General features: G+C 48.1%; 2 protein-coding genes across 11 annotated transcripts in view; one reads left to right on the forward strand and one right to left on the reverse strand.

Annotated features, from left to right (window-relative positions):
- Window positions 1-4,566: 4,566 nt before the first annotated feature.
- MED8 (mediator complex subunit 8) lies at window positions 4,567-14,623 on the reverse strand. 2 transcript variants are annotated; one of them, XM_027900657.1, is made up of 7 exons: window positions 14,513-14,623; window positions 11,298-11,416; window positions 10,167-10,311; window positions 9,662-9,802; window positions 9,166-9,247; window positions 8,026-8,274; window positions 4,567-5,036 (listed from the first exon to the last, which is right to left on the reverse strand). In XM_027900657.1, exons 3-7 carry the CDS (start codon window positions 10,167-10,169, stop codon window positions 4,972-4,974), a joined length of 540 nt encoding a protein of 179 aa, XP_027756458.1. In that variant the 5' UTR covers window positions 10,170-10,311; window positions 11,298-11,416; window positions 14,513-14,623; the 3' UTR covers window positions 4,567-4,971. The 2 variants fall into 2 exon arrangements, with proteins under 2 accessions (XP_027756458.1, XP_027756457.1); XM_027900656.1 differs by lacking the exon at window positions 14,513-14,623 and adding an exon at window positions 14,218-14,283.
- SZT2 (SZT2, KICSTOR complex subunit) overlaps window positions 14,279-19,400 on the forward strand; it is a 52,710-nt gene continuing 47,588 nt past the window's right edge. For 5 of the 9 annotated variants that reach the window (XM_027900646.1, XM_027900649.1, XM_027900650.1 and 2 more), the window contains exons 1-5: window positions 14,283-14,363; window positions 14,530-14,655; window positions 14,771-14,944; window positions 15,293-15,463; window positions 17,237-17,368. In XM_027900646.1, the coding sequence (XP_027756447.1) occupies window positions 14,334-14,363; window positions 14,530-14,655; window positions 14,771-14,944; window positions 15,293-15,463; window positions 17,237-17,368 (633 nt within the window). In that variant the 5' untranslated portion in view covers window positions 14,283-14,333. Of the gene's footprint in view, window positions 14,364-14,529; window positions 14,656-14,770; window positions 14,945-15,292; window positions 15,464-17,236; window positions 17,369-19,400 lie in introns of all 9 variants that reach the window. The other 4 variants (XM_027900647.1, XM_027900651.1, XM_027900652.1 and 1 more) reach the window with 3 other exon arrangements.

Genomic DNA, 19,400 nt, shown 5'->3' on the forward strand with positions numbered 1-19,400 from the left:
GAACCACAGCTCCTGATCCCCTGACCTTGGAAAATATGTGTCTCAGTCAGAAAAATGCATGCAGTAATTTCCTTTCTTTAAAAAAACACACTTAAAAAATAATAATAAAAGAAAAAAAGACCCAGGCTTCTCCTTCAGAGGAGCCAGCCAGCACGCTTTGCATTACTCTGATGTCAGGGTTACCCCTGAGGAAATTGCAGAAGGTTCTCATTAATTTTTAAGTGCAGGTTTCCACCAAGGCAGTGTTCCTGGATCCAGCCAGAGCGCTGCAGTATCATAAGGACAATAAATAAACTGTGGAGTCACATCAGCTTGAACTATTTTTATGGCATGTATTACAAATACACTCAAACATCCCATTTCTCCAGCATGTATTTTTACCACCACAGCGTCCGTGTGAGGTACAAAGTGGTAACATTTTATTTTTAAGACAGATGAAGATTTATTGCACTCTGGTGGAAGGAGGAGCTCCATGGGATTTTTCCAAAGCACCCATGTATTCATTTGTAGGTGCCAGCTGCCACACAGACATGCTTTGCCTCTACTGGGGCCCCCAGGCTCTTTTGGGGAGCTCAGGGGAAAGCAGAAAGCCTGACTGGGGGTCTGCTTCCACCACTAGGCTGTTTTCCCTCTGTTTGTGCCTTTGACTTTCAAGCAATTTCTAGGTTTTTCGGTGGCCAGTTAAGACCCACCTCTTGCTGCTGTTTCTATGTATTTGTCTGTCCTCTGTCAGCTGCAGGTGAAGCTGCTCTGGGAGCAATTCAGATGCAAAACTTGGCTTAACACCCTTTGGCAGCACACACCCCATTTATGTCGCTCCTCAGCACCAAGAAGTCCTCAGGCTCTCTCAACCCAACCACCACAATCCTCTGGTTCCAGAGGTTTCTGTCAGAGAGTTCCCATCCTAGCAGGAGGATGGAAACCAGCCCTGCAGCCCATGCTGAAAGCCCCCCACCTTAGCTGTGTTATAGAGAGTGGAGAACTGCAGAGTGGTCCCATAATTCTCCTGTCCCCCTATCTTTTTGTTTGCTTCCCTCACACCTCCTGTACTTCCCCTCCACTGGAAAGGTTTAATGACACCCACTTAAAATATCTGTAGGTTAAAAAAAAGAAAACAAACCAAAACAAAACAAACAAAAGTGTTATGTTTTGCTTGTTTAAACAAAAGAAGACACCCGTGTGCACCTCTCCACTTGGGGACGGGACAAGGGAACAAACAAGCAGCAGGCGTTTGTCCTGCTAATCAGTGGATGCAGAGAGATGCAGGGAAGTGGTGGCAACAGGCTGAGCTTCACGGCTTCCAGAGGCAAACTGGCCCCGGGGGGAGCAGCAGGACAGGCTGTGGGCACCACCCAGCACGGCTGGATGTGTAATACAGGCTGGGAACGGTGGGCCTGTGGATAGCTGGGCAGGAAGGAAAGGCAATAAATATCTCTCTCCTGCGTTTGGGAGGAAGCCAGATGAAGCATTCCTGTCACGAGGGTGAAATGCTTTCCACTCTAACAGTAACTCAGGAGGATGTTCAACAACAGTTGCATAAGGCAAACATTGAAAACGCAGCAGTCTGGGTATCCCACATCTCAAAAATATATTAAAAAAAAAAATCTGCTTTTAAAAATCCAAACTGTTAATGGTGAGATTCAGTAAGACAAGGGAGCCTGGCAAAGCTCCAGAGAACAAGCAAGCTGATATTATGCCAGCATTTAAAAAAAGTAAACAGGATGGCCTTGTAAACAGGTGTGTCTATTTGACAGACATCACATGCAAAATAATGACCAAAAATATGTGATCGTATTGATAAAGATTTAAAGCGGAGAAATATAAATATCAATCATCAGGGATTAGAGACAATAAACCTTCGGACGAACACGATCATTTTTTTGGCTCTGCATGTTCTTAAATATCAGAGAGCAAGCTGGCTGGTACAGAGGCATGTGAGATCAAGGAACAGGCTCACAGGTGCAGCGGAGGAGATGCTCCCCCTTGGAGCTGGTACCCAGGATGTGTTTGGAGCAGGGAGTGCTGAATAGTGTAAAGCTGATGACCTGGGGGGAAATGAAGTCATGATGGGCACAGCCCGATGTCCTGGGAGCCCTTGGGAGCCCTGGGGCAGTGGGGCCACACAGTGCAAGATGCCCATTGTGTGCACTAGAGCCCAGCTGGTACTTAGGAGGGACCTGGGGGGCCAGAACAAACCAGTGTTCATCTCCATCCCACTCCTGCACCCAAGCTGGGGCCCAGACACCCCAGCAGTCACGCCTGCTGTACTGTGACTGAGCCTCCTCCCTGCCTAAATTATCCTACTTGGAAGAGAGGAGTTCAAAAGGGATTGGATAAGGCAAGGGAAAAGACCCTGAGGGCTCAGTGCAGCAGCACAGTCCCCTGCTCTCAGGAAGGGAGTGCTTCCCTAAGGCCTGCTTGGCCCCTGCAGAGGGGGACACAGCCCCAGCCTCTGCCCTGACCCAGCAGGGCTGTGCTGTTATTCTGACACGGTGCACCAGGAATGCTGAACCCCTGTTGGACTTGCAGACCACAGTGACAAGCAGTGGACCATGAATTCCACTGTGATTTTATGGGTAAAAGGCTTGCTCCCGTTCCCTGTTTAAACATTCAAACACTGGCAGCAACCGGCTAAGAGGTTAAAGTCGCTCTGCATCTGAAACTCCCATTCCCACAGTCAAAATAGTGTGTCCTAGCCCAGTGTCCCAAAGGACACAGATGCATAAGGAGATTTGGATGCGAGTCGAGGAGTGGAAAATGGAAAATATGCCTTAAAGCAAAAGGGGCTTCCATCAGTTCGGTCTATCGTTAAAAAGAATCGGGAAAGCTTGATCATAATGTACGACTTCTCTCTCTGGGACCAACAGCTCAGGGGGTCACTCCCTGGCTGAGAAGATTCACTGACTTGAAGGGAATTAAAAGAAACACAGCCTCAATCTAAGGTGCAACAAGAAAAAATAGCTTTTAGAACGACCTACCAAGCCACTGTAGCTGAGACACATTCAGTTCAAGATCAACTGGTTTTTTTCCTGACAGCAGTGCTCCAATTTTCTCAAGAACTAATTCACAGCAGCCTGTGTCATGCAGGAAGTTACGCTGGCGAGCCCAGCCAGCCTCCCCGGCTTTATAATCTACGGAAAAAAAAAAAAAACAACCAAACAAAAAACCCTGCCTGTGTTTCCCTTCCTCCCGTCCAAGTGTGTGAAAGGTCTGGCCGGCCCCACTGGAGGCGTTTTCGGGAGAGCCAGGTTAGCGTGGGCAGCAGGCAGCTATGCCGTGCCCGTGTCCCACGCTGCCCGAATCACCCTGGCCAGCCGCCGGCCCTGGCACTCCCGCACCGGGGCATTTTGGCTTTATAAGGAAGCCCGTCTTGGGGGGGATGAAGGGAAGCAGCATCCTAGAGCTGAGGCGCCATGAAGGGAGAGTGCCAGGAGTCTGACACACGGCAGCATTCTGCCTTCCTTCCCAACCGAAGCAGGGACGTGAGTCAGAGCGGGGCACAGCCATTCACGTGGGGCTCATCGCAGGGAACAGCCCTGCAGGCTCCAGTTTTTAGCACAAACCCCTCACACCAGAGCCAGTAACATGCCTCCTCTGCCTTCACGCTGCAGTCAGCATCTCCGAGAGAGCCGGGACCTCCTCGTTGTTTAAGAGCAAAAAAAGCAATTCCCTCAGTCTGGCTGAGCTTCCCAGCTCAGCACTTTTCAAGGGCCAGCACATCAAAACGGGCCGGTAACTGGCCCTAGTCACAGCTTTGTGGAAGGTTTTGTTTTGGGAGAAGGGCTCACAGCCTCCGCAAATAAGCTGGATCTGACTAGTTCAGGGGCAAGCAGTGCAGGAGCAGCTGCAGGCTGTATCTGCTGAGTGGAGATTTCCTCACCCGAAGATTGCTGACAGATGCTGTTGAGCAAAACACAGTGCTGGCTTTCACCACGAGTCAAAAAAGGAAGCCCAGGCAAGTGCAGCAAGAGGCAGGACAGTTTTCCTTCAGGATAATGCTGCATGTACTGATGTGCCCCGTGGGCATGCACCCCCACCTTTTAGTCTTGAGAGGAATCTCTCACTGGGCAGATTAGGTGTTACAGCTCAAGGGAACAAAGCAGAACAGGGGTGGCTTCACAGTGCCCAGCTCTAAAGAGAAATGGCCAATCCAGAAGTGCCACAGTCCTGAGCAGATTGAAATAAGCCTCTGAAGTGATAAATCGATCCTGAAGCAGCTAAGAAACTTTATAGGAAACACAGAAGCAGACAAGCATGGAAATGAAACCAGATCCAGCTGGGATTTGCTGCAGTATCAGAATACAAAAGCTCTGTGCTTCTGTTCCTGAAGTGCTGCCTTCTTGCTGTGGGCCTTGTAATAGTCTTTCCCAGTATCCTGCTTTTTGGGGAATAGCCAGAATTATGTTTGCTGCTTGTGTTTGTACCCTGCTGACTCACTCTCCAACACCTCTTTACCCATAAACCTGCAGCACCAGCACTCAGCCTCCAGCATTTTCAGTGTATTTTGGACTGGGGATGCCCCGTGCTTCCCCCAAAGAGAAATGAGAGTTCCTGAGAGAGGGATGGTGCGTAACAAGGTCTTTATTCAGCAAGAGGGAGTAGAGAAAGAACACACTGAGTGACTAAGAAAAAAACAAGGAGCAGAGTGCTCCATGCAGCTCTTCAGGTTCTGTATCAGGAAAGGGTAGTTATCCTCCAGGCCAGACCTGGAAAAGACGGGATCAATACCCATAACCAAAGTCCTCTGCTCTGGCTGAACAGAGATGTAGTGGTATCCAGGAAACGTGGCCACCAGCAGCTCCACACAAGCCACCCAGCAATAAAGAAAAGCCAGGGAAGGGCCTTTAAGCCCTATCTCCCTGGATATGGTGTGTGGCTGTGCAAAGGGACTCGGCAATCCTAGAAGGAATCCAAGTGGGGTGGCTGCAGCAGTAACAACACTGCTCTTCCCCGGGTCTGGTTCATCTCAGCTCATCTCTGGTAGGGATGCATTGAGGCAGATTTGATGTTTGTTTTTATGCCACTTGGCATTTTTCCTGAAAAGAGGGAAAAAAAAAAAAGAAAAAGCAGTGTAAAGTCAGCATATGGGAGAACATTTGCTCAGGAGCATGCAAGAGTCACAACAACCCTGTCTGGGCTTATCTGCTACGGCATCTTCCAGCTTCTGACCTAACACAATCAATCTCTTCTACAAACTGGCATCTTTCCCTGTTGAGAAATCTTCTTGACAACTCCTGTGTCCCTCTGTTATCCCCTCAAATTCTATCCTCGTTCCACCCTAAGCAAGCTTTTCTTTGTCAGGAGGCTCCTACAGCAGTGTTGGAGCTGTTACTCATTTTCACAGAAGTTGCTGGCAGCAGCACTCACAGAAGAGCCCAGACTGATCTCCACTTCCATTTCAGAGAGGCAAACACAGAGCCTGTATCCCCTTACATGCAGCATTATTTACAGTCAGGGCGTATATTTAAATTACTAAGCCTCTCTGAGATCTCTTCATTTCTTGTAACCACATCCACCTCTTGGGCATTATTACTCTTCGCTGGTACCAATCACACTTGGGAGTGTGTTCAAAGACAGCTTACTAGCAGCCTACAGTAAGTGTACAGTGCTAGACAAAACTGAAACGACCTGAAAAATAAACAGTGATTAAAGAGTAGCTCAGAGGGATATTCAAAGAACTCTCCTTCAGTGTCTTCAAAATAAAACAGAAAAAAGAAAAAAAAAAGGACAACTTCTGGAAGTTAAAATGTAGTACAGCAGGACAAGAAAAGAAAAGATTTGATAAGCAAGTGCCTAAAAGAATAAAGATTATTAAACTTTCTCAGGCATATCCAAAGTGGGCCATTGCCACCAATAAATGGGCAGGCAACTGATATATCACTTCAGTGCTAACAAGCAGCCCACAAATACTGTTAGACATTACTCCAAAAGCAGGTAACAGGACTGCGTGATTCCCCCCCATCTGGGACACTGAGCAATTCTGGTGTTCCCAGGTTTGGAAACAAACAGAAAAAGTGCAGGTAAGAGTGATAAGGATGGTCCAAGTTATCATTTTCACACTAAGTCATATTAAAGAGAATAGGACTCAAAAGCTAGGGGGGAAAAAAAAATTTAAAAATGGACAAAGGGAGGAGACATGACAGATTTCCAAAACACGAAAACTAGTATGGAGAAGGTAAGTGAGGAATCATTATTTGCCATTTTGCACAACGTGGGTAAAAAGGAAACACGCAAGAAAATTATCAAGCTAAAGATTTAAACACGAAAAGGATTCTTTTAAAAGCAAAACAGGCAATAGAGCTGTGGGACTTATTGCTATAGGTGTTGTAGAAGTCTAAACTGTATTTCAAACAGGAACTGCAGAAATTAATGGCTGCTGCACCCCCCGGTATCAAACAAAACCCTGGCTTAAAATCCCTAAAAAATGACTGTTGTCAAGATATACTTTTTTCTTGTATTCTTTCAGCCTCAGCTAAGGCAATCAAAAGCAGAATAGTGAGACTGACCTTTGGTAAAACCCACTATAGCTGCTCTTATCAGAAGGGACCTTACCCCTAACACAGGCTGGACAGGAGCTCTTGTTACCAGGGCACTCTGCTTGGGCTACAGAAGGGACTGTCTTTCCAACCTGGATACACTGTTTATGGGGTCTTCTTTGTTTTCACATCACAATGGAAATTAATTTATCTTACATAAATACATGTTTAACTTAGGATTAATATTGTTGCTCAACTTCATTTCTGAACAACAGTCATTACACAGGCAAGAAAACACCAATTAGGATATCTGATATTCTAAATCCCAATTAACATTATGACAGCACAGGGTTAGGCCTGTATGTCCCCCAGGCCAAATCCATTCGTGACAGCAGAAGACTTTTAAGGAGGAATAGCAGAACAGGGCAAGCCTGCAGTGCTTGATAACCCTTCAGAATACTCCCTCTGCTTCTAACATACTGTGGGGCTCAGGGTCATGGAATCAGAGCTGGGATCTTCAAGATTAGCTGTTGACTGATTTTTCATCCAGAAATGTACGTGCTTACTTATTTTTCCATCTCATATAAACACAATCTACCTATCACACACTAGGCAATGTGCTCTACAGTCTAATCATTTTGTCCTCAGAAAAGCATCTCCCTTTTGTTCCAAGCCCACGAGCCCGTATTTTCATTGGTGCGCTTTCACCAGTCCTTCTGTATCCTGGGAGACGGTGAACAATCATCCCTCAATCACCTGCTGTAAACAATTTGGGATTTTATAGGCTTCCTTCTCCCTAGCCCAAAGCTATGGCCAATAGCAGAGAAGGCATCAGAACCGCCCATAATACTGCAGGTGTGGGTGCCCAGCGGATTTACAGAGTGGCCTGAAGATATCATCTGTTCCTCTTAGTTTCTCTTCTAGCAATTGCTAACATTTGGTTTGCATTTCTGCCCCAACTGATGTCTTTACAGAACTCATGTCATGGATGTATTTGATAAATACAAGTAACTAGGTTAGAGTCCAGGTGCTGGACATGTACAGTCCAATTTGTACACCCATGTATTTCACTTTGTGTTTCATACAAATGTAACCTACTACTATTAAGCAAAGTCGCTTGGTATAGGAAATCCTTCTGACTTTTTACAGACAACTTTGGGGGTTTTTCTTACCTTAAATAACTCATTGCCACCAAACTTTTCCACTTCATTGCCTGCCCACAACTTAAATTTGACAGGAAACCCATAGATCCCTGCAAAACTACACTGTGATCTCCCTCCATATTGATCCCTTTAATAAGTCTCTTATTAAAATAGTATTGCAGTGGGAGTTAAGAAGCTGAAGCTGTTTGGCTGGGATCCATTTCAACCTAAGCTAATTTTAAGTAGGTATTGCTCCACTGCTGTAACCTGACTCATGTCATTAGGGCTAGAAAGGAAACTCATACTTGGCTACACCTAAAAGGCGACCGGGGAAGAATCTCTACATCTGCATTTATCTGTCTTGCTCCACGGATTTCAGCTGATCTCAGATATGCAACTTCTTTTACCTGGCTGTCCTGCTGGTGCCATCTGCACTCCTGCCAGCATTGGCTGCTGCTGAGCTGGTGCCCCTGTCATTGGGACCTGCTGGATGCCCGAAGCCCCTGCAATGATGGCACCAGCTCCTGGCTGGCCTGACTGGACAGATGCCCCCGAGCCTGGGGGTCTCCTGTTCGACAGCCCTTTCCCAAAGGCCACAGCTGCTACCAGTGCATTGGTGTCTGCAGGGTTGAAAGTCTGCTTGTTCTGTCGTAAACCTGTAGAAAAAGAAGTTATTTTCAGAAGTTACTTTTTTTTAGACTTAGCAATCCAGGTCTAAGAAGTAGCACAGCTGCAAAATCCAGGGACAAGGGTGATCCAAGAGCTTTTTCACTGACAGCAGGGCATAATCTGCTCAGGGAAGGAGGACAGAGGGAGCTCACTTCTCCATGCCCATGAGAAGTTCCCACTAAAGGCTATTCCATGCTGAATCCTCAGGCACTTAACACTGTGTTTTAGATAAAACAATGGCAACATCACTTCTGGAGGCTCATGAGCAGTATGGTGTCTGCAAGTTTTTCTGCCACACATGTGCCCAGTTAATCCCAGAAACTAGACAGAACCTGTGCTTGGGTCCTTGCTTACACTATGTGTGTCAAAGATAATAAAAACAATGCCACTGCCTTTAAGAGTTGTGCACAGCACTCATGGGAATAGTGAACACCACAACCAGAAAAGGCTGGCCATGAGTCTCAAGCATCCCATCATCTAGAGGGCATCATACAAGAGCCTGCCAACGATGTAGCCTCCTTCAGAACACAGATAAGGGGTTTCCCATTCACTGGCACTGCATTTTCACAACTACTTTTATTAATTAAAATTGATTGGGATGTTTTCTTGGCAAACAGCTACCACCTCCTCAAAGAGGGATACGGAAAAGGGTTGGGATGACCCTCCTGCCATGCACAGGTCACACACAGGCGGGACACATGGCACCCTTCTCAAATTAGGGGGCTCCAGGACAGCCAATCTTGCATTTTCTGAAATGCTTTTGTCTGTGCTGCTCAACCTCAATTCCCATATTGCCTGTCTGCTACACCTGTTTTGCCTTTACTCTCTGCAGCCTGCTGCTGGAACCCCTGTACCCCACTTCCACCTCAGTGACATACCTCCACTTTCAGATTCACGCTCCTCCTTACTGATTTTCTCCAGCAGATTTGAGCACATTTTGTTCAGGCTTTGGATCTGTTTCTGCAAAACGAAAACCGTCAGAAACTGCCAGGATACCTCCAATTCAGCACAAATCATCACAGAGAGCGAACAAGCTTTCTCTTCCCGGGGTCTGTGTAATAACCAACTATTTTGGTAGCCGAGCTTAGGGAGCCCAGTGCTAAAGCACATAGGGCACTGTGGGGATGGGATAACTTCTGCCTCTCTGAGTGGTCTGATGGCACCTTCTGTGAACACCAGAGAGCTGGAGATACCCTTGTGAAACTGTGGAGGAAACCAAACCTCAGCTAGGGTCAGCTGGAGAAATCTCAGACAGGAAAGGACAGAGCAGAAAAAAAAACAACTTTCAGAATGGAAGGGTGAAGGAAGCAGAGTTAAAGGGCATCGTGTGCCCTAGGGACAAGAGGCAGAAGAATCAAACTGTTCTTTACCTACCTGTGCTGCGTCGGGGCTAATTCGAGCTGCATCAGTGATCAGCTGCTTCTCCTGCTCCTCCACCTCAGGGTCCGGCTTGGTCCGGAGATGGTCAGGTACCACCTCATGGCTGAACACGGGCACACGCCCCTCTGTCTGCCGCTGCAACAGAGGACAAGCCCCACTCAGAGCCTCTGCCTCCAGCCCAGGGCACAGGCCATGGTGCTGGAACAAGGCCAGAAACCTCGATCTGGGGAGCATCAGCAAGTTTTCAACAACTTGCCTAGGAATCTGCATTGTGACCGTTCAGTCAGAGCAACGTGTTTATGAATAGAGCACCTCCTGTGAAGTGCACCCGGTGCACGTGTTCGTAGGTGAAAATCCCTCAGCCAAGCAGCTCCCGGGGACAGAAGCACTCGTTGCTTTTTCTTTCTCTGCACCCAGAGCTGAGGAATGCCCAGCACGAGGAGTGGCAGGCTGGAGCAGATACACCAGCACTCTCTGATAACCAAGGGACACGTCTTACCATGATCTCTTCATCGCGGTCTGGAGACAGCACTAGGGGGATGATAACCTGGTTTCGCAGCAGTGGGGTCTTCTCATGCTTTAGCACTTTATTCAGGGTGTTCAGCTGCCCCGAGAGCAATGCAAAGCTGTCCAGAACTGATGGCCTGGGAAAGCAATAAAGAAGATAAAAGCATGGAAAGGTATGCCACAGGTGGGTTTTCTTTCTTCATTCAAGGAGTGAGGAAATAGCACTATTACTCCTCAAATCAGTCTACTCCAGACAATAAGCAGTAAAACCTAGGGCTGACTATGCAGATGTGGACAAACCCCAGCCCCGACTGCAAATGTCTCAAATGCTGCAAATAGTTCAAGGATATTATAAGCTGCACTGCTGGAAGCATCAGTCATTTGGGATTTCAGTAACATCCGGAGGAGCAATTCTCTCCTTATCACTAACTCTCTCAGTGCAATTCTAGAGCAAGGTCTGAGAAATAATTTAACTCCTAAGCAGTACAGCCAGGAGAGACAATATTTATGGCTTGGCTATCCACACTAAGCAATAATGAAGAAAAGTAACGGATAATCCTGTCAAGGAGGTTCCCTTCAGCTGGCTCTCATGGGGGGATTCACCAGCTCTCCTGCCTTCTGCAACATTAACTACAAATGTTAACTGCCTCTGAAGCTTTCTGCAACGGCAGACACTGAGATACCATATAGTTTATTAAGTTGCAGCTATAACATCTTTATGCTCCACCAGGAAGAGAATGGCATCTTGCAAGTCTCTCAAGCTGCGTGGTGAAGCAGAACTAGCAAAACGCAAAAGCTCAGTTTATATCAGAGCCAGAAAAAGCCAGAGAAGGTCAAGAAATGCAGAAAGAACCACTGCTCATTTTATAGTGCACGTGGGTCTCTAAGATATTTCATCTGAGAACTTCCAGTCACTGCAGATGACTTGATTACTCTACAGCATGAAACCAATGGATTTCAGCTGGTTTTCTGGTGGAAGACGGGTAGTTGTTCCTCCAGCACAAATATGAAAAGCAAATTTAAACCTACTGTCACTAAGCTAATGGTTTCTAATTAATCCTTTGAGCCAAGTCAGAACAGCTGCAGTGACCAAGTGGCCCCAGCTCCAAGAGAGACACCTTACCACGTGAGTCGGTCATACTCGTTCTCCAGCTTGTAGATAAAACTGACCAAAGAGTTCTTCAGGTCGGCCACCTGACTGATGAGCGCCTCCAGGGTCAGCTCCAGCTGCTTCTCCTCTCTCTAAATTAAGGCAAGAAAGACAAAGGATGAGGACAAAGCTTAACATCCTCCCAAGGCACTGTGAATCCACACCCATGCATCCATAATCCAATCGGTTCTACAGCCGGCCTCCCTTTCAAAGGAAGCAAACAGAGACTCCAGAGATAAGAATCCTATGGTTTCACACTGACCCCTTCCCCTTGGGACACTTAGGCAACAGACTTGTGCCTGAGAAAAACGTTTGGCCGGCTGTGCTCTGTAAGGTCTAGATGAGTGTAGTGAAGACATCATCACTTACATCTGCTTTTTACCACATCAGGTAAAATCATCAAAGTTAGCTCGTGCCACCTTTGTGAGCCATTTAAGCCAACTCAGCTCAAAGTAGAGTAGCATTCTCTGAGTCTTTTCTGACAGCAGCTGTGGGCACAGTGAAGTCTTCATCCAAAACAGCCTTTGCAAAGTGAGTACTGGGTCCGTGGCCTAAAGACTCCAGTGTGTGTGTTCTTTACCTCATTTACTTTCTTTCTGCCCGACTGCCACCTCCATCTGCCCAAGAAACCGGCAGCTCTGTTGTATTTGTGCCTTGCTGGCTGCGGGAGGCCCTGCCCTGACACAGACCCGTGTCCTGCCCACACACACACCTCACCTCCTGCCTTTTGCTTGGATTACACTGTTTAAATAATCTCTTCCACTGATATCCCCATCCGGGTGAGGGAGGACGTTGACAGACAAAGTGTCAAGACAGGGGATCTGATGTCAAAGACACCAAGGCATGTCCTTGACTCTTGCAAAACCCCCCTAAAATCCTATCTACTCTAACTTACTCACGCTACGGTATTGCGCAAAATATAATTAAAGTTCCAGCCCTAATGAACTGCTCATGTAAGTTGAGAACTGTACAATAATAATCCACGAGGAGGGTGGGACAAAGCAATCAAATAATAGAAAGGGAATACCGATTGGGAGAGCAGATAGAGTGACTCAGGCTGCTGGCACGCTTGCTATTGGGTTTGTTGTTGCACTGTTTAAATAAAGCTTCACAGGAGAGGTTATCAGGCATCTCCCGTGTTCACGAGAACACAATATTATTCTATTTTATTTATATTCTGACAAGTCGGTAATCATTGACTGGACTTCACTTTATCCACCTTAGAATAACAGCTGAGCCAACCTTGTTAAAATTTGACTCCCTGTCCATGGAGTGGCTTCATGGAAGCGATTGCTGCTGGCTGTCCCCCCTGGAGACAAAGGCACCCTCCTCTGTCTTATGACAGGACTAGTCAGTTCCTGCCCAATTAAGAAATGAGCCTACAACTGTTTGTGTGCACCGTGTTGGTGCAAGAAGATTAACTACTGCCTGTATTACAGGCTGGGCTGGTAGCCAGTGCTTTACTGCAGGGGTGCCAGGCATCTGCACCCACGACAATTCCCCCTGGCCCGCTGCCTGTGCTTATCCAAGAAGCCCTCAAGAAAATGAATGAAATCCCATTGCCTGCTCCAGGCCTCCTTCTTTCCCAGGCTCTTCCCAAAGCCACGAAGAGCTGGAAGCAGATGTAAGCAGCGCAAAGCACGCGGTACAGTAAGACTGACCAGTGATTCTACGGAATGTGACCGGTGGTTCTAAGGAATGCCGTGCCTGCCTCTTGTGCCTCTCACAGGGAATGCTTCAAGGAGTTTGTCAGCAACACTAAATTGCCCCGAGGTAGTAAAGATAGGGCTTATTGGAGGGGTTGTTGAAGGACCTGCTGATAGGGAGCAACTGAGAGGTAAAGGTGAAATTCAGAGTAGGTAAATGCAAGCAATGCATGCGGCAAAACAAAGGGGGGAAAAAAAAAATAATCGTGACTGGCAAAACAAAGGGGAACACCCCCGCCCCCGCCGGGCTTTCCGTACACAATGACATTCTCCGAGCTGATAACCCTGTTACTCATCAACAGGATCTCGGGATTATCTGAGGATAACTCGTGAAAACATCTGCCCAAGGCCCAAAGGGCAGTCAAGGAAGTGACCATAGGATTTATTAGGAAAGCAACAGAAAGCTAAGCATCCTTATGTGACCGCATAAATGCACGTGCCTCATTTGCATCTTGAATACTACAAGTCACTTGTCCCTCCTGCTGAAAAGGGATAATGTAGGAATACGTGCTAATAAAGGCAACGAGCATGATCAAGACTATTCATAGTTCCATAAATGTATCAATTAAAAATAGTAAAGAGACTGGTACACGCAAGGAGAGACAGTGTAAAAACCCCTATAGGGAAGGAATTGCAGGACAATCCATTTTAACTTTCTTTTCCAGTAGGACAACGAGGAGACTTGCACGAAGCCAGCAGGCAGCGGTTTCAAACAAACCAAAGGAGGTAGATCTTTACAGCCCGCTAACCTTCATTAACCTCCGCCAACTCTTTTCCTTGCGCATCGTGGATGCTACAAACTCACAGCACTTCAAAAAAAAAAAAAAAAAAAAAAAAAGTAACCACGTCCTTCTCCCATTCATGAAGTTTCATTCCGGGCTATTAAACGCGAGGGATGCGCCAGCAGCAGCCTACGCGGAATGACACCCAGCAGCGCGCGTTTTGCTCTCACGACTTCTTTTTGCGCTCCGAGTTCCCGGCTGGTGGCAGAGCCAAGGCCGCTGGGGCAGGGGGGGGCCTTCGGTGCGATGAGGGCTCTCACCCCGGGCTGCAGCGGCGGCTGAGCACACACCGCCACCCGCCCCGCGGAGGGGAGCACCGCGGGCTCGGCCTCCCGCCCGGGCTGCCCCAACCGCGGCCGTGCCTGGTCCCCGCGGAGCCCCCCGGCCCTGCTCCCCGGCCCTCACCTGCATGGCGATATCGGCGATAGCGGCGATGGCAGCGATAGCGGCGATGGCGGCCGCGGCCCCGCCCCGCTGTCCCGGCACAGCCGCGGCGCTTCCGGGGGCGGGGCCGCGCCGACATGGCGGGGGCCGAGCGGCCCGACGGGGAGGTGGGAGCGGGCCGGGCCGGGCTCGGAGGGCAGCGGGGCTGTGGGATCGGGCTGGGCCGGGCCGGGGAGCAGGGGCTCAGCGAGGGTGGTGCGGGGCCCGGGGCCGCGGTGGGGCTGCCCCGGCGGCGCGGGGTGAACAGCCGGGTGACCTGTGCTCCCACCGCAGGTGGAGGAGGCAGGGCATGTGTTCCTCCTGATGAAGAAGGACTACCGCATCTCCCGCAACGTGCGCCTCGCCTGGGTGCTCAGCCGCCTGCACCAGGTCATCCGGGCCGTGCCCGAGCCCGAGCTGGTGAGTCGGTGCCCGGGGGCCCCTGAGACCCTGCAGAGCATCCGAGCCCGGCTCCTTCCCCTCATTCTTCCTTTGTTGTGATGTTCTCTCATGTTCCCTTTGCTTGTTCTGGCAGGTAAAGTCGGAAAACGAGCTTGATGTTCTCAGCATCCTCCCTAACGGGTGGCAGCCGGACGAGCCGGTCCAGCCCAGGCCCTATCTCCTGGTGCCCTCCACACGGGTCACCTTCCTGGCCCGCCAGTACCGATTCGTGATTGAGCTTGACCTGAGCCCTTCCACGGGGATTGTGGTAAGTGCAGAAACTGCCTCTCCGGGATGTTCTGCGTTAAAAGGCTGGGCCCACTTCTGCTTGCTGAGAAGGCTTATTGCTCTCAGTGTCAACCTTAAGTTTTGCAGAAGTCTTGCTTTTCCCAGGAGGGAGCTGGGAAAGCTGTGCTCCTGGCTGAGCAGCACAATGGCAGGTCCTGTTTCTCCACTGGAAGCTCAGTGTGTGATTTTTGTTTAGGGGAGCTGTTGCTTTAATCCAGCTGCCATTGCAGAAGGATGTTTACTGTTGGCTCTGCAGGGTGGGACAACCAGCGATGAGATTGAAGGTCCTAGATGATGAAAAAGCTGTTCCCTTTCTCTGTTTCTGCAGGATGACTCAACGGGGGAGATAATTTTTGATGAAGTGTTTCATGCCCTTTCCCGATGCTTGGTGGGATTGTTAAGACCCTTTCGTATCCCTGGTTCAGACATTATCTACCAGCCAGAGATCTTTGTCACCATCCAGGCATATTCCTCCATCATTGGCCTGCAGTCCCACCAGGTGAGGTTCAGCTCGCTGTTTCAGGGTCCTGTGAGGGCAGAGGAAAGGAGGGGTGTGTGGCAGCTGGGCTCTGTGATCTGGGATGCTGCAGGCTTGTCTCACTAGGAAGTGGCCTGGTGTGGTGAAGGGTGTGTGAGCAACTTCTCCTTTCTGGGCAGAAAGCAGAGGTTTCTCTGGGGAACGCTGCCTGCAGGCATGGCCTTAGAATTGGGCCACAGGGGATATTTGCCTCATGTCAGAAGTGTGCTTGTTGATGTTGTTTTGTTGTTGTTGTTGTTTTTAATTTCTGTTGATTAATTCTTTTTGCCTGTTATAATTAGCTTGAAGCATCCAAGCAGAGCCCATGTGCCCAAAAGCTTGTCTGCCTACTGCAGCTGTGTAGAAGTGGTTAATTCAAAAATAATTGCCCCTTCCTGCAAACCTTGTTCTCTTTGCACTGGTATCTTGCTGGAGGGAGCAGCCAGCCCCAGTACTGAGATTATCAGTGAGATTTTACTTGTGTCAGGGCAGGTCTGTTTAACAAATTCAAGTCTGGTTTATGGTGCCAGTGTGATTTCTTTTTTAAGCTCATCCTTGATCTCTTCCGCCTTACTGTATTTTCACATTACTTGCACGTTTCTGATGATGTGTTTCATTCTTTTGGAAATACCAGAGAAAGTGGGTGGTAACAGGAGGAGCCTGTTAGTCTAAGCTTGTTCCCTCTCTCTCCCTCCCCAGCCTGCCCTGCCCAAACCTTCTGCCAGGGTCTATGTAGGGCCTGAGGAACGTGGCCCTCACTTTGGTCCAGCATAGCAGGAACTTCTCCATTTACCAGTGGTATTTTGTGTGTCATCTTGTCCAGCAGTCTTGCAGACCACCATCACGCTGTTCCTCAGTATCTCCCCTATTTACACTATATCGGGCTACATTTTTCTTCTTTGAATCTCTTTGAAATTCCTTCTGTTTTTTGGTATGAGGCCACGGTCTGTGGTCTCTGGGTACAACTGGATAATGATGTTCCTTGCATGGAGGAAAAGGCATATGTGTGTATCACTCATCCAGGAAAGCCTGTCTCTGTGGTAATTATTTACTTTTCCTATGTCACTAAGAGGTCTTGCCCATCTGAGGTTGAGGGAGTGTGGATAACATGCAGCGTCTCCCCACCCGGCTGAGTTCTTTGTTTGCACGTTGTATTTTCTTTGCCTCCTGCTTGTGGGCACAGATGGCCTGTACAGTGGTGACATCTGTAAACACAGGTGTCATGCCTATCAGCTTGGGGAGTTTCTGTGGCGGCAGGCTCACTCCATCACACCACTCAGCCTCTTTTGTAACGTCCAGTCTAAGTTGTTCTTTTCTTTATTTCAATTTGCCGTTCCTTCTGGAAGATGAGAATCAGTCTATAGGTGAGTTAGATTAGAACAAACAGGCCCTTCCTTAGAAACATCAGACCGGAGTTAATGGCTTCTAGCAAGGATCCCACATCCCTTTCTTCTCCTGACAACTGCCTAACTTGGAAGAAGGCAAATGAAGTAGAAATTTCTTGCCCAGGAAGGAGATTTCCCAAAGTGCGACGTGAGCGTCTGCTGCGGAGTGAATTGCAGATGCCATGAGACACCACTGCTCAGAGGCAGTTGCTATGAGTAGGAACGGAGAGAAATGTCCAGTGTTGTACCTTGTTCTTTGTCAGGGATGTGTCTGAACTTCACCAGACAGAGCTGTGTTCCTGTGTACCGTTCCGTGGGCCGGTGCTATAAAAGCTTAACTCGCTGACTGACGCGCGTGTCCTTGGGCCAGGTGCTGTTCCAGGGCTGCCAGCTGGATGAGACGAAGCGCGAGGCCTTTCTGCACCAAGTTTACACACAGCTATGTGCCTTTGAGAACAAAGTGGCAGAGATGCTCCAGCAACAGTACGAGCCCAAACCTCAGGTAAGGAGGGCAGAGGTACTTGGGGTCTCTTGGCTCCCTTGAGATCTGCGCTCAGAGGCCCCTCTGAGGTGAGGTGGCAGGAGGAACAGCAGGGTAGGTCTGCAGAAGGAACAGCTGAGGAGCTGGCAAGATAATGTTGTGGGGTGCACTAACGAGACCTGAACACTGAGGAAAGCAGCACCAGTAAGTGTTTAGAAGGACTGATGAGAGTGATTACTTTCCCTCAGATTATTGTGCAGTAAAACAGCCTGGCTTGTCTGACATCATGGGATAAATGGTAGGATGTGCTTTCTCTCTGAAGAAGATTGTAGGAGAGGTGATTATGCCCATATTGTTAATCTAAAAATAGCTGTGAATATGCCCTTAACCCTTGTTACATTTCATGAATGAAAATACTTCCTTGTTATGATGAAAACTGGCCATGAAACTGAATAAGCAGCTGGTGCAGTTTCTACTGCTCCCTGAAATCTGTGGCAGATGCTGTTTAGTAATCATGGATATGTGTATCAGCAAAGTAATGGAAGCATCATAGAAAGTTTGGGTTGGAAGAGACTTTTAAAGGTCATGTCCCTCGACCTGCTGGCCACACTGCTTTTCATCTTCTTGCAACCCAAGTCATTATTGGCCTGTCTGAGGTAATTTAGTCCTTATTTAGCATTAGTTATTAGAGTTTGAGCAGAAAGGGGAAAAAAAAGTCTCAAAATCAGATAAGCAAGAGGCTACTGGTGATGTACTGCAGTTCCATATCTGGAGTGCTCCGAATCTCATAGTCCAGCTGAAATTTGTATGTTTGGTTACTAAGACTGTCAGTCCTGGAACAGAAGGAAGACTGCAGGAAGTAAATACCTGGACTAGTGAGTCCAGATGGTGTTTTTGCAGTGCTTTGTATGCATTCCTGCTTGATGCAGTATTTCTCTCGTGGTAAACTACCCTATAACTTCTTCCATGCAAATGGGGGAGAGAGACGCTCTTGCAGGCCAGAGGGATTGGCGAGTCCTGCCACAGGCTGTGGGGTGGAGGTGGGAGGCCCCAGGGGAAGGGCAGGGACTGAAACTTTTTTAACTTTTGAAGTTGTATTAGCTGTATCATTGTTAAGGAGTGTCTGAATTTAAGGTATCTGGCAAATTAAAGCGATGGATAGAGTTCTTTGCTCGCAGCCACAGACTGCTCCCATTTGTGCATAACAAAAGTTTCCTTGGTCCCAGGTTTTTTTTCCCAGCTCCAGTCCTCCCCTATAGCTTTGCAGGGGAGGGTCTTGCCCATTCTGTCTTAGCAGTAAAAATAAAGCAGTATTTTATTACAGGTTTGAAGTGCCAGAGCCTTCTGGGGATGAGGGGACTATGAACACAGGTTTCTCACTGGTGTAATTATACAAATTTCAGGCTTTGCCTGGGAGATATTTTTCATAGAAGATTGAGGAGAAGCCTACCTGCATTTGTTTGTATCAGCACTGCATAACAAGTGCTGTTTGAGCAGAGGTAAATGCATAGGCACTAGACTTTGTCCTTACAAGGCTCCTTGCTCCCTCTGCTGCAGTGCTTCACAGGTGAGACACAGCTGTCTCTGCTTCTCCAGCCTTTCTGGGCTGAAAAGAGTAGATTAAGTAGGTGCTGAATAGCTGCAGCTTCCACTAAATGACAAGGGGAAAAAATTGGTATTCACTGTCTCTTTTACTGGGAACTGCTTTGCTCTACAGAAGAGTCTAAGTGACTCTGAAGTATCTCATATTTCCTCTTCCGTGAGAAATCAGCTTAGAATAAAGCTCTGAGCGTGCTGTCCCCTTCCCCTACCCCCAAGCAGCCTTGCCCAGCTGTTCTAACGGGCCCAAATGACCAGGATTTTGAGAGCACCGGGAAGTTAAAGCTGCTAGTGGAGTCTGTTGTGGTGCCACGGGCCTGCCAGGCTGAAGGGTGTTTGGAGGAGCAAGAACTAGAGCTAGGCTGAAATCATCCCCATGGGGCCTTGTGGTTTTTTTTTTGTTTTTTTTTTTTTTTTTTTTTTTTTTTTTTTTTTTTTTTTTTTTTTTTTTTAA

This window comes from Empidonax traillii, unplaced genomic scaffold (assembly GCF_003031625.1).
Source record: "Empidonax traillii isolate 1590-97213 ecotype Southwest subspecies unplaced genomic scaffold, ASM303162v1 scaffold745:size721762, whole genome shotgun sequence".
Lineage (NCBI taxonomy): Eukaryota > Metazoa > Chordata > Aves > Passeriformes > Tyrannidae > Empidonax > Empidonax traillii.